The sequence below is a fragment of the Podarcis muralis genome, chromosome 8, assembly GCF_964188315.1.
Source record: "Podarcis muralis chromosome 8, rPodMur119.hap1.1, whole genome shotgun sequence".
In the NCBI taxonomy this organism is placed as follows: Eukaryota; Metazoa; Chordata; class Lepidosauria; order Squamata; family Lacertidae; genus Podarcis; species Podarcis muralis.
This window is the reverse complement of record NC_135662.1, coordinates 10,764,233-10,783,074: the sequence shown is the minus strand read 5'-3', so window position 1 is coordinate 10,783,074 and position 18,842 is coordinate 10,764,233. Positions and strand designations below refer to the sequence as shown.

General features: G+C 41.9%; 1 protein-coding gene across 5 annotated transcripts in view; it reads right to left on the bottom strand.

Annotated features, from left to right (window-relative positions):
* DNAAF11 (dynein axonemal assembly factor 11) overlaps positions 1–16,273 on the bottom strand; it is a 42,407-nt gene extending 26,134 nt beyond the window's left edge. For 3 of the 5 annotated variants that reach the window (XM_028736129.2, XM_028736131.2, XM_077932727.1), the window contains exons 1-6: positions 15,687–15,840; positions 7,321–7,488; positions 6,421–6,498; positions 2,253–2,425; positions 814–1,052; positions 182–370 (exon numbers count right to left, since the gene is read on the bottom strand). In XM_028736129.2, coding sequence (XP_028591962.2) covers positions 182–370; positions 814–1,052; positions 2,253–2,425; positions 6,421–6,498; positions 7,321–7,488; positions 15,687–15,825 — 986 coding nt within the window. In that variant the 5' untranslated portion in view covers positions 15,826–15,840. Of the gene's footprint in view, positions 1–181; positions 371–813; positions 1,053–2,252; positions 2,426–6,420; positions 6,499–7,320; positions 7,489–15,686; positions 15,841–16,120 lie in introns of those variants that run through there. The other 2 variants (XM_028736132.2, XM_028736130.2) reach the window with 2 other exon arrangements.
* Positions 16,274–18,842: the final 2,569 nt, after the last annotated feature.

Below are 18,842 nucleotides of genomic sequence, written 5' to 3'. Positions count from 1 at the left end.
AGTCCCACACAGCTATCTCTACTTTTTTATTTCTCCAATAAAGATGTTGTGCAGATTATAGTCATTGGACCTAAGCGATGCTGAATGCCACTGAGATAGAAGGGGCAAAGATTAACAATATTTGGCATTGTGGATAAGTGAAAATCAGTGCAAACATGGCAAAAGTGCATTAGAATTATACCTGTTTTCTTTTGCTTTATTTTTTTCTTCAATATATCTGTGAGCTTCTAACCTAGCCTCCGGAGTATAAGGCACAGGTTCCTCCCAAAAGGCTCTCTCTTCTTCGTCATCTTCCTTTATCACTAAATCACGGTATTCATTTCCTTCTTCAGCCTTCTGCTGGTTCTCTTTCTCTCTTACAGAATATGGGCTGAAAAAAGCAACACGCACACAAAGAATCTTTGAAACTTTATTAATTTTAAACCATACCCCGCTTTTCAATAATATTTCTGGCATGCATTACATTGTAATAAAATATGATTGAAAGTGGCAGCTAAAAATGTAAAAGTCTGGGAATAAAAATGTTTTCACCAGGCGCTTAAAGTGTAGCAATGTGGATGCCAGGCAAGCCTCATAGAGGAAGTAATTCCATAAATATGGTGCCACCACAGAGAAGGCCATTTCTCCAGGTTACACCCATTTTGCTTCAGATGGCAGGGCAGATACTGATGGAGATTCTCAGCACATGAGAGCCCCATGTGACCTAAAGAGACATATGATAGCCTACCATTATGCTATACATACGTCTTTCCAGGGCAGAAAAAAAATCTGTATCAAGAGAAAGATATAAAATGGGCTAATAAAAACACATACATGCTGTTATTGATGTCTGTGTACCACCGTCCATCGTATCCTGGATTATATTTCTTTTGATTCTCATTTTTCTTCTTCTTCTCCTGCTTTTCTTGTATCCTTCTCTGTGCCTCTTCTTTTTCTTGTCTTCTTTTAATCAGGTAGGCCTTCTCCTGCTCTTGGATTTGTTTTGCTACCTCAGGGTAGCTCTGTAAAGCCTGAATCCTCTCTGAACATCCTATCTCTTTAGAATCCAAAAACTTAAAGGGAGGGAGCAAAATAAAAGCTCAGTACAAACACCAAAGAAATCCATCCCCATTCAATCATTTTTATTAAATCCATTTTAGTATACAATGGAAATAAAAACTACCCACTGTTTCTCCATGATGCTTGACCTCAGCAAACTATAGCCCAGGTGACTAACCTTCTTCAGGCCAAGGATCATAATGGCTTATTGCAAACTCTTCCAGAGTTGTACACCCAAAGTGGCTTATTGTGGCTCTTTCACATCACGGCAAAGTATGATTTCCTGTTATACCTGAACTGGGTCATTGTGGAGGTATATGTTTCTTAAAGCTACTTTACGCAAATCATTTTTAGCTTCATGAAGGAAATAGAAGTTTTAGACAAGAGTCTAAAACGTAATTACATGTGGACTAGTTTTTACAACCTATTAACAAGACTGGTGTACAAATAGCTATGTTTTGCTCCAGGAAAAATCAAAAGCAAGTCAGTCAGTGGTCATAAACTTGACTTTTACCAATTCCTTTTCATCTTGCCTAGTAAATATCAAGTGAAAAGATTAAAATATGCAAAATTTGCCTCTGGTTAAAAACCACAGTTAAGAAGCATACTTTCTTTATTTTTAGATCATGCACCCATGTGTTGGAAGAGGTATCATCTTAGAGAAGGAAATCCATCCTATGTTCCTCTTTTAGGATGGTACTGGCAATATGCATATTTATAAGCACATGTATTAAAAATAATTAAGAAATTATATCCTGCCCAATTAATCAAATGCATGTTTTTAGTTGATTAACAGTTCAGACCCATACAATGCAAACCTATACAACAACTCTCCACGTTAGCTATTTTTAGAAAACAGGCCAAAACATAATTATTTGCCCCAGCCTTTGGAACCTGATAGTGATGGATACTGGTTAGAGTTGAGGCTTAGTGCTGCTGTTTTTACAGTGGATATATGGTTTTGCTTTGTTTTATATTACTGTTTATACTACATGTTGTATTATCAGCCACACTGTGCTCTAATCTGGAGGAAGGGCAGAGTATAAAAAATTTGAATTAATTAATTCGTGTCTAAGCCCTACTGAGTTCAACTGGTAAAACAAATGAACCAAATTAATGCTACATCTCTAATCTATATTTTGCTTTAGTGTGTTGGATTAACCTGGCCCTTGACACAAAGGTGCTTGCAGTTAATATTTTACATACTTACGTACTTTGAGTTGATGAAGGGTAGCAACGACAAACTGCCTATAACCTTCAAAATCAGTGCAGGGGTTTCCGGTAAGGAAGAGCTCTTTAAGGTGTATGTTGTTTTTCAGGGTCTTAACACTGGACAATTCTCCAACGAAATTAGCTGTCAAATCCAGCTTCTGCAATTCTTCACAGCCTATTTGGCAAACATGAGAGGGTTGTTTTTTTTTTTTTTTTAAATCATTATTAACTCTGCATTTAATAAGCACACCCTCTCACCTCCAAGTCATCATGGGGCACAGCTCTTGTTTGTCTTTTATTTCACAAACACAAATGTCAGATTCTAAGAAGACAACTGACATCTTAAAAAATTAGGACAGTGTGCTTGTTTTTAACTCAGATTTCTTGTAAAACAGAAGAGTCAATTAATGATGATGTTCATTTGAAATGTGTAAAAATTGAGAATTACGTGCAAAGTTTGCTTCTGGCCTAGCTAGTCCAGCATCCTGTTCTCACAGTGGCCAACCAGATGCCTGTGGGAAATGAGCAGGATTCGAGCACAACAGCACCCTCTTTTCCTGTGCTCTCCAGCAGCTGGTATTCTTGTTCATCATCATCATCATCATCATCATCATCATTCATTATTTATACCCCGCCCATCTGGCTGGGCTTCGCCAGCCACTTTGGGCTGCTTCCAACAAAATATTAGAATACCATAATGCATCAAACATTAAAAGCTTCCCTAAAGAGGGCTGCCTTCAGATGTCTTCTAAAAGTCTGGTAGTTGCTGTTCTCTTTGACATCTGGTGGGAGGGTGCCACTACCGAGAAGGCCCTCTGCCTGGTTCCCTGTAACTTGGCTTTTCACAGCGAGGGAACCGCCAGAAGGCCCTTGGCGCTGAACCTCAGTGTCCAGGCAGAATGATAGGGGTGGAGATGCTCCTTCAGGTATACTGGACCGAGGCCGTTTAGGGCTTTAAAGGTCAGCACCAACACTTTGAATTGTGCTCAGAAACGTACTGGGAGCCAATGTAGGTCTTTCAAGAAAATTCAGAAGGCATTGCTGCCTCCAACTGTGGAGGTGGAGCACAGGCATCATTACTAGCAGCCATCGATAGCCCTCGCCTACATGAATTTGTCTAATCCTCTTTTAAAGCCATCTAAGTTGGTGGCCATCACTGTCTCATATGGGAGCGAGTTCCATAGTTTAACTATGTACAGTGTGAAGAAGTACTTTATTTTATCTTTATTTATTTATCCATCTTAATAGCCTTAACAAGAACACATCTGTAGCCCTAAATAAACAGAACAATTAATGTCTCTCTACTGACTTGCTATTGGGTAATCCCATTTATAGCTGATACCTTTCCGGATCATATACAGCAGGATTATTTAAATTATTTTAGCAACCTTGCCCTGAAACATTGCCCCTTTGCTGGACTGCTGCTTTGCCCAGCCAGCATACAAGAAATCTTAGCCTTAACACTCCTGTAGCAGAGGGAATAATACAGAACTGTAATTGCTATCATTTCTGTCTTGCACCTGCTTCCTGTATTTAGACCATTTGCTCCCTCCTGTTCTCTACATGTGGTCACTAGGAACTTTCACTTTCCTTTGATCGTAGACATGTTCATATAGGATATAATCTATTAGAGGTGCTTAGCCTGGGGCTGACCCCATCTCAAAAAAAGGGAAGAATTCGATCAGATTATATATAATACGTCTAAGATTTATGGTTTTATGACACCCAGATGATTAGAGGGTTAATTTTGCAATTCTGAGCTTCCAAGGTGGAATTTTTTCGTCGATACAGTTGTCTAACAGAAAAGCAGGATGAAATCAGAAGGGAGAAACAGTAGTTCTCCAGAGTTATATGGCAATAATATACTGGGAACTTAATTTATATTCTGATTAATCTTAGAATTCATTTGAGCTGTTACCAGTTTCCATTTTTAAAAAGACTCTAGCTACAGCAATATGCTTCTGCCTTGCACACTGAATGTTTCTCCTGCAATTAGTTGCTAAATTGGTCTGTGATTTTTCCACATTCTTTCATAACTGGCTTGCACTGTGAAGAATGTAACTAACATTCAGAAGTGACTCCCCCTAAGTTCAGTCAGACTTAATTTTGGGCAAATGGATCTAGAACACAGCCTCACACTGCAATCTTACACAGGTCTACTGAGAAGTAAACTCCACAGTTTTCAGTGGAACTTACTCCCAAAAAAGTCTACATTATCTGATTTACTCTGCTGAAAGATGGGATAACAAGATGAAAAGGTGGACAGGGCTCCTGAACCTTTAACAGATGTATAGAAAAGTGGATTTCAGCCCTGAAGCACATCATGCAAGCTGCACCTGCTGAAGTCCCCTTTTTTACACGACTACTAAAGGTGCTATAGTTTTCAAATGGCTGCCCTCCTACACAATCAGATTAACATATGAAGCTGATATTGAGCCAGATCATTGGTCCATTTTTCATGGCCACAGCCTCCAGCTTAGAGTCAGAGGCAGAAGAGCTGGCCAAGTCTAGGGCTGCTGCATGACCAGCTGAGAAATTGGACCTGGTTCTCAAGGCTGATGGTTTGGAGCCCGTGGAACCTTAGGCTGGTGATCAAGAACTTGTAGAGCCTGAGTCAAGAAACTCACAGATGCTGTTCTCTGACCCTGTCCCTCCTGCACTGCTGTGTCTGCACACCAGGTGGGAGTTCACAGAAAGAATGAGAGGCACTTGTCTTCAAGCCAAGGAGACAACCCTCTAAGATCCATAGTCTTCAGGCCAAAGGACTAGAGCCTGGAAAGGGCACAGTGGAGGAAAGTACTCATAAAAGCCTGTTTACCTCCAGCCTTTGTTGGAGCAAGCTGCTCACCTGGATCTACCCAGGGCTGGCTGGCCTTGACTATTGCCACCTGGTATGGCAGAGTCAGGACATCACTGAGCCAGCAGCCTCTACTCTAGCTGGCAGTAGCTGAGATTTCAGACATAAAGCAGAGATTCCAAGGGTAAAACTAAGCTATGTTCCTTTCTGCTTGCGTGCACACCTGCTTTCCATCTGCCCAACCTGCACATTATATATATTAAAAAAACAGGTCTCCAGCATTTTCTCCTCACAATAAAAGTCTCCCCCTGGAGCCTCCTGCTTTTTGTGGGAGAGAAACAGTGACATGCCTGAACTGTTAGAAGCTCACATTTTGTTCTCAAAATCAAGTCCTCCCCCCCTGAATTCTAGAAACAGCATAGCCAAGGATCCATTTCTAGAGGTGAGGGTGAAGTAGGCATACTAGAATACACTGGCTCTAAATTAATCTTACCACCATTTAAATGCACAGCCTTACAGAAGATATTTGATTAACCAGTCCGATTGCACAGCTACCTTTTGGCTAGCTTGCATAGCTCAGCAGTCCAACTGCCACACTGGAGAACTGGGCAATCACTCGAAATATATTGCAATGACTATTTAAGCACAATAAAGTCATACCTCATGTTGCGTCTGCTTCAGGTTACGTGTTTTCGTGTGGTGTCCCACAGAAACCTGGAAACCTGGAATGGGTTACTTCGGGGTTTCGCCGCTCGCACATGCGCAGAAGCACTAAATTGCGCTGCGTGCATCAGTAGATGCAGCACTTCAGCTTGTGTCAGTTCCGTGTTATGGATGGGCCTCCGGAACGGATCCTGTCCATAACACGAGGTTCCACTGTACTCCAAGCTTCAATCTAGTGTTGTGCCAACTCACTCAAACAATGTATCAACAAAATTCCGTGGGCTGGAGGGCCTAGTGTGTAAATATCACGTACAATGTTTTGAGGTCACAGGGTGTTGGGAAAGGACCCCATGCAGACAAAAATAAAGTGAGAGCAGGGCTCTTTCTCACCCAGACTAATGAATAAGCCTGGCATGGAAGTACTTATATTGAGCATCACCGATCAATTCAAGGAGGTGTCTCAAGCTGGATAAAGTTTGTTCCACTTGCTGAATGCAAACATCTCTGCTTGATATTCCTTCTGTTGACAGGTTCAATAACTTGAACCTAGACAAGCTAATAAATATCTGCTTCTGAGAAACAGAAAATCCATGTGTGCCCAGAATCCAGCAGGGTTTCATCAGTACCATTCTCTATCATAAAAAGATGAATCCTTTTCCATATTAACAAGCACGACTTACTTTTTTTTTTTTGTAAGGCAAAGATCTTACCTTCCAAATTCTCAATTTTTTCAATGTTGTTTAAAGCCAAATTTAAATATTCAAGCTTCTTCAGTTTGCTAACATTTTCTGAAACAGAATTTATTACGGATCACGTAAATCTGCAAGGTTAGGCTTAATGAAGAGGATACAGTAATAGTTTTTTAATTACCAACCGAACAGAAATTAAAACAGACAAAAAAAAGTCTTCAAGAAGCCAAAAGACCACAGTGTTATTATTACTATTATTATTCATTTCATTTCTGCACGTCTCTCTATATTTAAGGGGATGAATCAAAGCATTACCATTCCATTCAGAAAAATTAGAATAATAGTGAATGAATTCAGTTCAAATGGAAGGGGAATTGAGATGAGAGTGGCTCTGCTAAGAATGAGACTGGATCTCTGTCCCCCAAAAGCAGCATTCTGGGAGCAGGAACAGGCAGCAGGGATTTAAGTGAGATGCTCACGTGACCTGGCAAAAAAATGGAAGTGTAAGCAAGCTATTTTAAAGGCTTGTTTTCCTTTTTGATAGGCTTGGACCAGCTCAGCAGACAGAAGGCTTGTTCCTGAAGGAGTTTTGGATCTGGCATCACTCTATGCTAGCTTAAAATGACAGCTTGCTTTACACCAGCTTCTTGAGATTAAGGGAGTGACCCTATACACAATTTACTCACCGCATTTGTAAGTTTCAGAGGAAGCAGAAAGGTAAATTAATGAACAACTTCCTGGTTATAGCTTGTGAACTATTTGTATAGGACAAAACAGAAAGGAGTTTTTGAAAGCTGTTTTCTCTTCTTAAAACGTTATGGACCTTGAACACCTTCTCTCTTTTAAAACTTTGCCCTCCCAATATCATCTTAGACCATTTTCAGCTGTCAGACAGATTAATATATCACTGAACTTACTCACCAATTTTGGGGATCAGATTATTTTGAAGATACAGAATTTTCAAATCCCGGCACCATTTGTCAAGATGTTCTATTTTCTCTATATTCTGCTGGTGTAAGGAAATTTCTTCCAAGGAAAAGATTTCACAGTTGTTATGTTCTGCCCTTTGTCTAACTAGCTCTTCTGTGACTGAAAGAAATATCATAGTAAATATAGAAGCAATTCCTTCCATCAAGTAAGGCCACATTCATTGCTTTAGAAAGATATCAAAACCAAAAGTGGGTTTTATATTCTCACTTCTGCATTTGATACTTTTCTTTTTTTAAAAAATATTTTTTATTGCGTTTCTTTTCATAATTTTTGCATTCCAAACAATACAGAATAAATCAAATACAAGAAACAATTTTTTGATTTTTTTTTAACGAAAGAAAAAGAAAAAAAACCCATTGTACTTCCCCACACCTTCCAAATCTGCATTCTTTGTAATATCAATGTCAGCAATTTGTTACCTTATTTCAAACCTTGTTACAACTTTCAATTATTATGTATCCGTGTTCAATGTATTGTATCTCAAATTTGATACCTTTAAAATAAACATAATATGTTTGGTTCACTTTGTCCTCTTTTCTCTTTTATCACTTATTTTGCCATTTGCTTAATCATATTTGCTAAAGCATAACATTTCCAGTAACATGCACTATCTTAGGGTTCATACAACTTATAATATTTTTGCAAGTAGTCTTTAAATTTTTTCCAGTCCACCTCAACCGATTCCTCATCCAAATCTCGGATTCTGCCGGTCATTTCAGCTAACTCCATGTAGTCCATCAACTGCGTCTGCCATTCCTCCAACGTGGGTAAATCTTGTGTCTTCCAGTTCTTTGCGATGAGTATTCTTGCTGCTGTGCTGGCATACATAAACAACGTTCTGTCTTTATTTGACACTTTCTGGTCCACCATGCCCAGCAGGAAGGCCTCTGGTTTCTTAGGGAAGGTATACCTAAATACCTTTTTCAATTCATTATAAATCATTTCCCAGAAAGCCTTCACTTTTGGGCAGGTCCACCAGAGATGAAAGAATGTCCCTTCTGCCTCCTTACATTTCCAACATTTATTATCAGACAGGTGATATATCTTAGCTAGCTTGACTGGGGTCATGTACCACCGGTATATCATTTTCATAATATTTTCTTTCAGGGCACTACATGCCGTGAATTTTATTCCGGTGTTCCATAACCTTTCCCAGTCTTCAAACATAATGTTATGTCCAACATCCTGTGCCCATTTTATCATGGCAGATTTAACTGTCTCATCCTGTGTATTCCATTTAAGCAGCAAGTTATACATTCTCGATAATATCTTAGTTTTTGGTTCTAGTAGTTCTGTCTCCAGATTCGATTTTTCCACTTGGAAACCAACTTTTTTATCCATTTTAAAAACCTCTTGAATTTGAGCGTAATGTAACCAGTCTCGCACCTTATTTTTTAGTTTGTCCTGGCTCTGCAGCTTCCAATTGTCTCCAATTTTTTCAATTATTTCCCAATATTTCGGCCAATGGGCCTCCATATTGGGCCTTTTTCGAGCCTTGGCCTCCATCGGTGATAGCCACCTCGGGGTTTTACTCTCTAATAAGTCTTTATATTTCATCCAGACTGCAAAAATTGCTTTTCTGACAATATGGTTTTTGAACAATTTGTGAACTTTAACCTTGTCATACCATAAATATGCATGCCAACCAAAAGCATTATCAAAACCTTCCAGATCTAGGACATCGGTGTTTTCTAGCAAGAACCAATCCTTCAACCAGCAGAAGGCTGCAGCTTCATAATATAATCTCAAGTCCGGCAGGGCAAACCCTCCTCTTTCTTTCGAGTCAGTTAGTATTTTAAACTTTATTCGAGGCTTTTTGCCCTGCCAGACAAACTTAGATATTTCTTTCTGCCATTTTCCGAAACATTCCACTCTGTCCACGATCTGTAGGGTTTGGAACAAAAATAACATTTTCGGCAATACATTCATCTTTATAGCTGCAATTCTACCTAACAAGGAAAGTTTCAGTCTTGACCAAATTTCTAAATCTTTTTTGATTTCCAACCAACATTTTTCATAGTTATCTCTAAATAAATTCAAGTTTTTGGAAGACAAATAAATCCCTAGGTATTTCACTTTTTTAACCACATTTAATTCTGTTTCTCTCTGGAACCCCTCTGTTTCTGTAGGTGTCAAATTCTTGGTCAGAACCTTAGTCTTTTGTTTGTTCAACTTAAATCCCGCCACCCGACCAAACTCTTCTATAAGTTCTAGAACTCTTTTTGTACTGGGTTCTGGCTCCTGTAATGTTAAAACTAAGTCATCTGCAAAGGCTTTCAATTTATATTGTTTCACTCCGACCTCTATCCCTTGTACCAACCGGTCCTCCCTAATCATGTTCAATAGCACCTCCAGGACTGATATAAATAAAAGAGGGGATAGAGGGCACCCTTGTCATGTCCCTTTTTCAATTTTGAATTCCTCCGTCACCACATTGTTCACTATTAATTTAGCTTTCTGTTCTGAGTAAATTGCTTCTATTCCATTTTCGAACCCCCGTCCCACTCCCATCCCTTCTAAGTTTTTCTTCATAAACATCCAAGATATATTGTCAAATGCTTTCTCCGCATCAATAAAGATTAACACCGCCCTTGTGTTCCTGTTGGTTTGCAAGAGTTCTAAAATGTCAATGATGTTTCTGGTGTTTTCATATAAATGTCTACCAGGGAGAAAGCCTGCTTGGTCCTTGTGAATTACTTCATTTAAGACCTTTTTAAGTCTACTTGCCAAAATGTCTGCAAATATTTTGTAATCCACATTCAGGAGTGAGATGGGACGGTAGTTCTTTAGCTGGGTCTTTTCAGATTCTGTCTTAGGTATCAATGTGATGAAAGCTTCTTTCCACGTTTCTGGTGCCCTCTTCCCATCCATGATCTGGTTGCATACCTCCATCAAAGGTTGTGTCAAGTAGTCCTTCAAAGTCTTATAGTATTTGGAGGTAAGCCCATCCGGGCCTGGAGATTTGCCTGGTTGCATGCTCTGAATGGCACCTTCGATTTCCTGTGAAGTTATTTTAGAGTTCAAGATTACTCTTTTATCTTGAGTAATTTTTGATAATCCATTTGTCTTTAAGAATTGGTCTATCTCAAATTGTTTCTGAGGCCCCTGTGCATACAGTTCTTTAAAATATCTATGGAAACACTTCCTAATTTCTTCTGGTTTCTGAACCATTCTTCCTTCAATCTCTAGATTTGTAACTGTATTTAACTTTTGTCTTTTTTTTCAGCTGCCAAGCTAGCAGCTTTCCACATTTATTTGCTGATTCAAATGATCTTTGTTTCATCTGTTTAATTTTCCATTCGATTTCTTGATTTATCAATTTAGAATATTGTGCTTGATGGAATTTGATTTCTCTCAGCACTTCTTTTGACTTTGGGTTGGTTCTCAATTTTTTCTCTCCCTGATGAATCTTCTCCATTATTTTGTCTTTCTTTCCATTCCAGAGCTTTTTCTTGATTGAATTTTGTTGTATGAGAAACCCTCTCATGACCGCTTTGCTAGCGTCCCAAATCGTTCTTTTTTCTACTGTAGTGTTCAAGTTTATCTCGAAGTAGTCCTTTAAAGTTTTTTGGGCCTTTTTCACGATCTCTTGATCTCTTAAAAGGGTGTCATTCGTCCTCCATCTGAAGGAACCGGTTTGAGTAAGTCTGAATTCTAATTTCAAGGCGTTGTGGTCGGAGCATGTTTTTGGGCAGATTTCCACCTTTCTGGTCTTGGGTGCCAGCCCTCTAGACGTCCAAATTTGGTCGATCCGTGTCCAGGACAGGTGGGCCTCAGAGAAGAAAGTTCCTTCTTTACCTAGGGGGTTCTTTGTCCTCCATATGTCAATCAAATCCAAGTTGTCAGTCAGTTCAAAAAAGGTTTTCGGCAGTCTGCCATCAGATGTTAAGTTTTGATTTTGGGACTTGTCCATATGTGTAGACACCACTCCATTCATATCACCCATCATTATGATGTTGTTATAGTCCATATAATCCAGCATAGTCTCATGCAGCTTCTTGAAAAATTCTGATTTCCCGTCGTTTGGCGCATATATTCCTAATATCAAAATTTTTTCTCCTTGTGTCTGAATTTCAATCGCCAGAATTCTTCCTTGTTCATCTTTAAATACAAATTTTGGTGCCAGGCTCTCCTTGGCATATATCACCACGCCTCTTTTCTTGACCTTGTCTGATGAGATAAATTCTTGGCCTAGTCTTTTGTTGACTAGAACCTTCCTGTGGAGCCTGGTCACATGAGTTTCTTGTAGGCAAATAATGTCCAATTGTTCTTTCTTCAGTATGTGAAATATTTTCCTTCTTTTTTCCGGGGAATTTCCACCGTTTATATTCCAACTAAGTAGCTGCAGAGACATCCTGTACTATTTTGTTGCACCTAGAGTGGTGTTTCTTCTTTGTCCTCTGGTTCCGAGGGTGCAGGGCCTGGTCCGCCTCCAGGCGGTATCTCAGATTGTGGTAGAGGCCAATGTGCTGCTGCTTCTTTTTGAAGATCTTCTCCGTGCTCGTGCAGGAACTTTTGTGAGTCCTCTGGTGTTCTTATTTTTACCTTCTTCTGCTTGTAAGTAAAAGATATTCCTTGCGGGAACTCCCACCTATAACGAATTGTGTTGAGTCTCAACAATCTTGCCAATTCTGAATAGGTGGTTCTCAAGTCCAATAACTGTTTTGGTATGTCTCTGTAAATTTGCACCTTTTTGTCCTGTATCTCCAATGAATTTGCAAAATGTAGGCCTAATATTTTGTCTCTCTCTTCCCTTGATCTCAAAATTATCAAACAATCTCTGGATCTGTCCTTCCTTACCAGTCTTCCCAGTCGAAAAGCTGAAACAATTTTAAAATCGCTTTCTTCCTTTATGTTCCAGAATTTTGAAAATTCTGTTGTCAAAAATCCAATCAGATCTTCTTGTTCAATTTCTGGAATTGCTCTTAATCTAAGGTTATTCTCACGATTTTGCAATTCCACCATAGAAAGATAGGCTTGTTGTTCACCAATTTGTTTGTGCAAAGGCCTGACTTCTCCTTTAACTTCCTCAACCTCTTTTTTAGCTGCCGTTGCAATTTGGATAGCTTCCCCAGCTAGATTACGATTTTCCGCTGTGGCTCCTTGCAATTTTTCAATTGCTTGTGTGTGCTGGGAAACCTGATCAGTCAATTTCTGGATTGAGGATGTAGCTTGATCAATTTTTAGTGATTGGTTGTCAGCCTTTTGATTTAAAGCTGCCAATTGCTCCAGGATCTGTTTCAGAACTCCCTCAGATCCTCCTGCTGCCATATCTTCCTCTGCAGAGTTTTTAGGCTTTTCGACTTCTGCCTTTGGTGCGCCCAGCACAGCTGGGACCGAAGATCTACGTCCCTGAGTCAGAGTTGTTTGTACGAGCTGTGCCTGTTTTTTTTCTTTTTCCTTCTCTTTGGCTTCCTTAGCTTTAGCTGCTCTTGTTTTTCCTGAACCACTCATCAGTCAATGTTCAAGGTCAAATTTTTATTGTCCCATGGGAAAGACAGGTCCAATTTAAAAACAATCCAGTAAGAGAGTGTAAACATAAAAAGCTGTTCCCAGGCCTTTATGTTCCCAAAGTCCTCTAGGGGGAGTGCCACCAAAAGTTCAGAGAGAAGAAGGTAACTTTTCCGCCATTAAAGTCCCTGTTATGTTAAGAACGCACAATAGTCCCAGAAAAGATAATAGAAAAAAATCCTGCAGAGTGCTTTTGACTTTTAACAAAGTTTCAGAAAGGTGCCTGCCACTTGTATCCACTCCAACTTGTTTAAGCTCAAAAGTATCACTTTCATAAAAGTTTGTAACAGTTCCGCAGTTAAAACAGTTTCCCCTCCGGCAGCCCAGCAATTTGGAAATTGACTTTCAATAGCCCTTAACCGAGGGGGGTCTCTCCAAATTTCTTTTAAAAGTTTACTCACAAGTAGATCTATCTTTCCTCTTCCGCAATCACTTCTAAAAGTGCATGAAAGGCTCTCTTTAACGCTTCCCTTTTCAACTGCTTTCCACTTGACAGATCCTTTGCTTTGATCTTGTAAGCAGTACCGGAAGGCGGACTTCCTTTTTATCGTCTCCCGGTTTCAGCCAATTTAAAAGCAATTTATTCCCCGGATTTAATGTCCTTACTCACGGGTTTGTTGTCTCAGCCAGATCTTTTAAGGAAGAAAGGTCGGCGCTCATCTGTGACAGCCGCGCGGCTTCGCTTCCGCAGAAAGAGCGATGAACTCACAGCACCGCTACCCCTCCTTCACTCCGGAGCCCCTTACGGGGTCCCTTCCGCGATTTCGGGGTCGCTCCAGGTGCCCGCCGAGTCCCACGGCCACGGGCTCACTCTACCCGTGGTTTTTCTTAGTGGGTCGCCGCTGTGCCGTAGCGAAACGACCCTTTCCTGCGGAGCCCCTCTTCAGAGGTCGAAGAGGACCGCCATCACCGTTTCGCGCCGCCTCCGGAAGTCCTGCATTTGATACTTTTCTAAGGCAATACTTCTTGCAATAGCATAGAAAAATAGAAGCTGCCCATTGGTCCATCCGGTTCATTAATGTTGACACTGACTGGCAGCAGTTCTCCAGAGTCTCAGACAGGACTCTTTCCTAGTCCTACCTGAAGATGCTGGGGAGTGAACCTGAGGACTTCTGTGGTGTATAAAATATGTGTTTTGTGGGGAAATTAATCTCATCACAGGAAAAAACAACATCAGCTTGGTTAAACGATGTGCAGAACTGATCTCATAAAGAATGCATTCCAATGCTGTTTTTGTGGGAGATTTTGCAATTAAACCTAACAATGCATGTCTATGCTAGTTAGTAAATAAAGACCACAGAGCTGTAAATTTCTAGAGAAGGCTCAGCTGATTCATGCTCCCGCATTTTGTGGGAGGGAGGAAGTAAGGCTTATTTCCTATTCCTTTTGCTCTCTTTTCTCTTCTTTTTGAACCACGTAACTGACCAGGCGCATGAGACTGGGGCTCCCGAGTGCCAGACTCCATGTTTGAAACAAACTGTTGCAATTTGTACTGCTTAAGTTTTTACCTGCGTTGTTTTTGCTGTGGCACTGAACAATGCATGAATGAGACCTCTGGTAAGTAAAGCGTTTAAAATTACTTAAGTTTGTAGTCTCATTCACGGTGAGAGAGGGGTAGAGGTGGGGGAGCACATTGTGCATGCTCAGCAGTTTTAAATTACTGACCCGAAGTGCTCAGAAAAAGTATGTCTAAACCTTTCTACAATTTCTACTTTTAGTTAAGAATTTTTATTTATTTACTTGATGGGGGGGCAGCTATCCCCACCACCGGCGCCCCCTTGCTTCTGCACATGCTCTTGACTTGGAAATCGCTTCTGCACATGCTTTTGGGCTGTCAGAGCCGGGAAAGCCCTCTGCATATGCGCAGAGATGAGCTCCCCTTCCACAGGCTGAAAAACGCTTCCTGCAGGTGCCTTTGCCTCCTTAGCTTATTCAGCATCCCCTTTCCACGTGCTCCCTGTACGGGAAGATGTCCTCTGCACGTGCTCAGGCCCAGCGGCTTCAAAGTCATTCCCCCTTGGCTTGATGCCTCCTCAATAATATTGTGCTGGATTTACGTATAAGCTAAACAAGCTATAGCTTAGGGCCCCACTCTCTTGGGGACCCCCCAAAAAAATTAAAGGAAAAACAAAAACTGGATGTACATTTTCAAAATATAAGATAAAAAACAAATAAAATAAAATCATTTTAAGTTAGAGCTTAATAATTATTTCACTGTTAATATACTTCTTAATTGTATTTCACTATTAATATACTTCTTCCTAATTGTATTTCAGTTCAACAATTGCTTTGATAAAATACATATTTTGTTATGTGCAAATGGCTTTAGATACCTCCGAGGTCCATAAATTGCCACATAGCCTATATTCAACACAAAAAAACAGGGACAATTTGTTGTTCACAAAGGACAGCTGGACATATAAAGGGCCCCATTACCGTCAGTAGCTTAGGGCATCATCAAACCAAAATCCAGCCCTGAATAATAATAATAATAATAATAATAATAATAATAATAATAATAGTGCCCCCTCCATCTGACTAGGTTGCCCCAGGTACTCTGGGAAATAATAATAATAATAATAATAATAGGGCCCTGCCCAGCTAACACGACAAATTAGAAGAAACTTCCCTATATAGGGCTGTCTTCAGATGTCTTCTAAAAGGTTATGTAGCTGTTATTATTATTATTATTAATAATAATAATAATTTATACCCCGCCCTTCCCAGTTCAGGAAACCGGGCTCAGGGCAGCTAACAACAAATTTAAAACACTTAATTGATGCTACTTAATTTCTCCCTTCCGGTGTGGGGAGAAAGAACGCTCCCTGCCCTCTGCACATGCTCCGGAGACAGGCGGGAGGTGGCAGCGAACACCTGAAACCAAGAGGCGCAGGTGGGTGTGAGGAAAGGGCGTGGGAACTGCATTTCCCAGGAGGCTTTGCGCGCGGGGCAGTGACAGGGTCACGTGCTTTGAGCGACCGTTACAAACGACGGTTGGCCGCGTTCGAAATGCACGGCGCGGTCCTGCTCTGAAGGCACCACAAGGCCCCCTGCTGTTCTCTCAGGGAAAACCGGTTCCGGGGTTTCTCCCTCCCCCCCCCCCCAAAAAAAAACCCCACACCCTCCGCCCCATTTTTCCCTCAGGCTCGGCGCCGAGGGGTTCGCACCCCCTCCCCCCCCCCCATCCCGCCGGCGAAGACGCGAGGAAAGCGGGACTCACTGCGCCCCATGGCCGCTCGCGGGGCCTTCGCTTTGCTTCGGCGGCGGCGGCGGCCTCCTCCTCACGGCCGACGCCGTCGCCATGGCAACCGAGCGCAGGAGGCGGGGCCTACCCAGCGGTTTATATTACGTTCCTCTTTCCTCGCGGCGGCTAAAGAGGTAAGGGCTTAGGGGGCGGGGAAATGGAACTCTCTCCGTACAATTCCGGCGCCGAACCGGAGGACGCCGAGGCGAGGGTTTTGCCCACGCTTGTGTTCTAAGGCTCCAGAGCTGGCTCCCAGCAACGCGAATGCACAGACAAGCCGACAGGGGCGAGAGGGGGGTGCATTGTAGGCCAACGAAATGCCTAGCCGGCCCCGGGCTCGCTATCTGGACTTGGGGAGGGGGTTAGAAAGGGGGGGAGGCAGTTCGGTTTTGTGCCGGAAGTGTAGGACAGCACTAGGTTGGGTTCGCACCCCTTTGGCGGGAAGAATCTTTTCTCTTTTGCGTCCCCAATTTACTGCCCCCGCGGCGGGAACAGCCCTCCCACGTTGCCGGTATTTCTGTGCCGGGTGAATCTCAAAGCGGCTTAAAAAACAATGGATAACGCCAACATTATAGAGCAACACGAACGCGGCGTGGATCAAGCCACGAGCTCACCTGCGCTTCGCGAAATAAGCATTTTAATCTCGAAAATGGCTTGGGTTGGGTTGTAAGGCATGCTAAACAACGCCCCACTGTGGCTTTAAAAGGGAAGTAGACGCCTGCTTCTTGGGAGAAAAGCAATGACAAACCTAGACAGCATCTTTAAAAGCAGATACATCACCTTGCCAACAAAGGTCCGTATAGTTCAAGCTATGGTTTTCCCAGTAGTGATGTATGGAAGTGAGAGCTGGACCATAAAGAAGGCTGATCGCCGAAGAATTGATGCTTTGGAATTATGGAGCTGCAGGAGACTCTTGAGAGTCCCATGGACTGCAAGAAGATCAAACCTCTCCATTCTTAAAGAAATCAGCCCTGAGTGCTCACTGGAAGGACAGATCCTGAAGCTGAGGCTCCAATACTTTGGCGACCTCATGAGAAGAGAAGACTCCCTGGAGAAGACACTGATGTTGGGAAAGATGGAGGGCACAAGGAGAAGGGGATGACAGAGGATGAGATGGTGGGACAGTGTTCTCGAAGCTACCAGCATGAGTTTGACCAAACTGTGGGAGGCAGTGGAAGACAGGGGTGCCTGGCGTGCTCTGGTCCATGGGGTCACAAAGAGTCGGACATGACTAAACAACAACAAGTGTTGTTTGACAAATTTGTATACCACCCCTTCACCCAAAGATCTCAAGGAGGAATTTCACAGCATGAAAATGCAAAACAAAAACACAAAATGCGTAATTAAAAACAAAACAAGCCAGTAACACACATGCGCACAATTAAAAGGACATAGGATGTTGATCAACAGAAGGCCTGGTTGAAGAGGAACATCGCTGGGGCCTGAAGCTGTGCAAATTTATTTTATTTTTTTATTCAGTTTCTAGGTTGCTCTTCATCCATACATGGAACTACCTGGACTTAATTAAACCTATGGAACTCACTGCCCATAGTCACAGCTTTAAAATCTTCCTGAGACTAGACTGATTCAGGGCCCTCGGGACTTTTATGGCTTATTGGCCATGACAGCTAAATGGAACCTCCAGGTCCAGAAGCACCATACCTCTATTAAGGGCCAGTTGTGGCAGAGAGGGAAGGGATTAGCGCTTTTGGGTTCACATGGAGGATACCTGCAGGAAAGACAACAAACTCAGCTGTAAAATTGCACCATCTGGTGGCTCAAGGTGCACTTTATAGAGAATCGGTCTAACTTCTACAATGCTTTCTCTCTGTGTGTGTGTGTGTGTGTGTGTGAATCATAGAATCATAGAGTTGGAATAGACCACAAGGGCCATCGAGTCCAACCCCCTGCCAAGCAGGAAACACCATCAGAGCACTCCTGACATATGGTTGTCAAGCCTCTGCTTAAAGACCTCCATAGAAGGAGACTCCACCACACTCCTTGGCAGCAAATTCCACTGTCGAACAGCTCTTACTGTCAGGAAGTTCTTCCTAATGTTTAGGTGGAATCTTCTTTCTTGTAGTTTGGATCCATTGCTCCGTGTCCGCTTCTCTGGAGCAGCAGAAAACAACCTTTCTCCCTCCTCTATATGACATCCTTTTATATATTTGAACATGGCTATCATATCACCCCTTAACCTCCTCTTCTCCAGGCTAAACATGCCCAGCTCCCTTAGCCGTTCCTCATAAGGCATCGTTTCTAGGCCTTTGACCATTTTGGTTGCCCTCCTCTGGACACGTTCCAGTTTGTCAGTGTCCTTCTTGAACTGTGGTGCCCAGAACTGGACACAGTACTCCAGGTGAGGGCTGACCAGAGCAGAATACAGTGGCACTATTACTTCCCTTGATCTAGATGCTATACTCCTATTGATGCAGCCCAGAATTGCATTGGCTTTTTTAGCTGCCGCGTCACACTGTTGGCTCATGTCAAGTTTGTGGTCAACCAAGACTCCTAGATCCTTTTCACATGTACTGCTCTCAAGCCAGGTGTCCCCCATCTTGTATTTGTGCCTCTCATTTTTTTGCCCAAGTACAATACTTTACATTTCTCCCTGTTAAAGTTCATCTTGTTTGTTTTGGCCCAGTTCTCTAATCTGTCAAGGTCGTTTTGAAGTGTGATCCTGTCCTCTGGGGTGTTA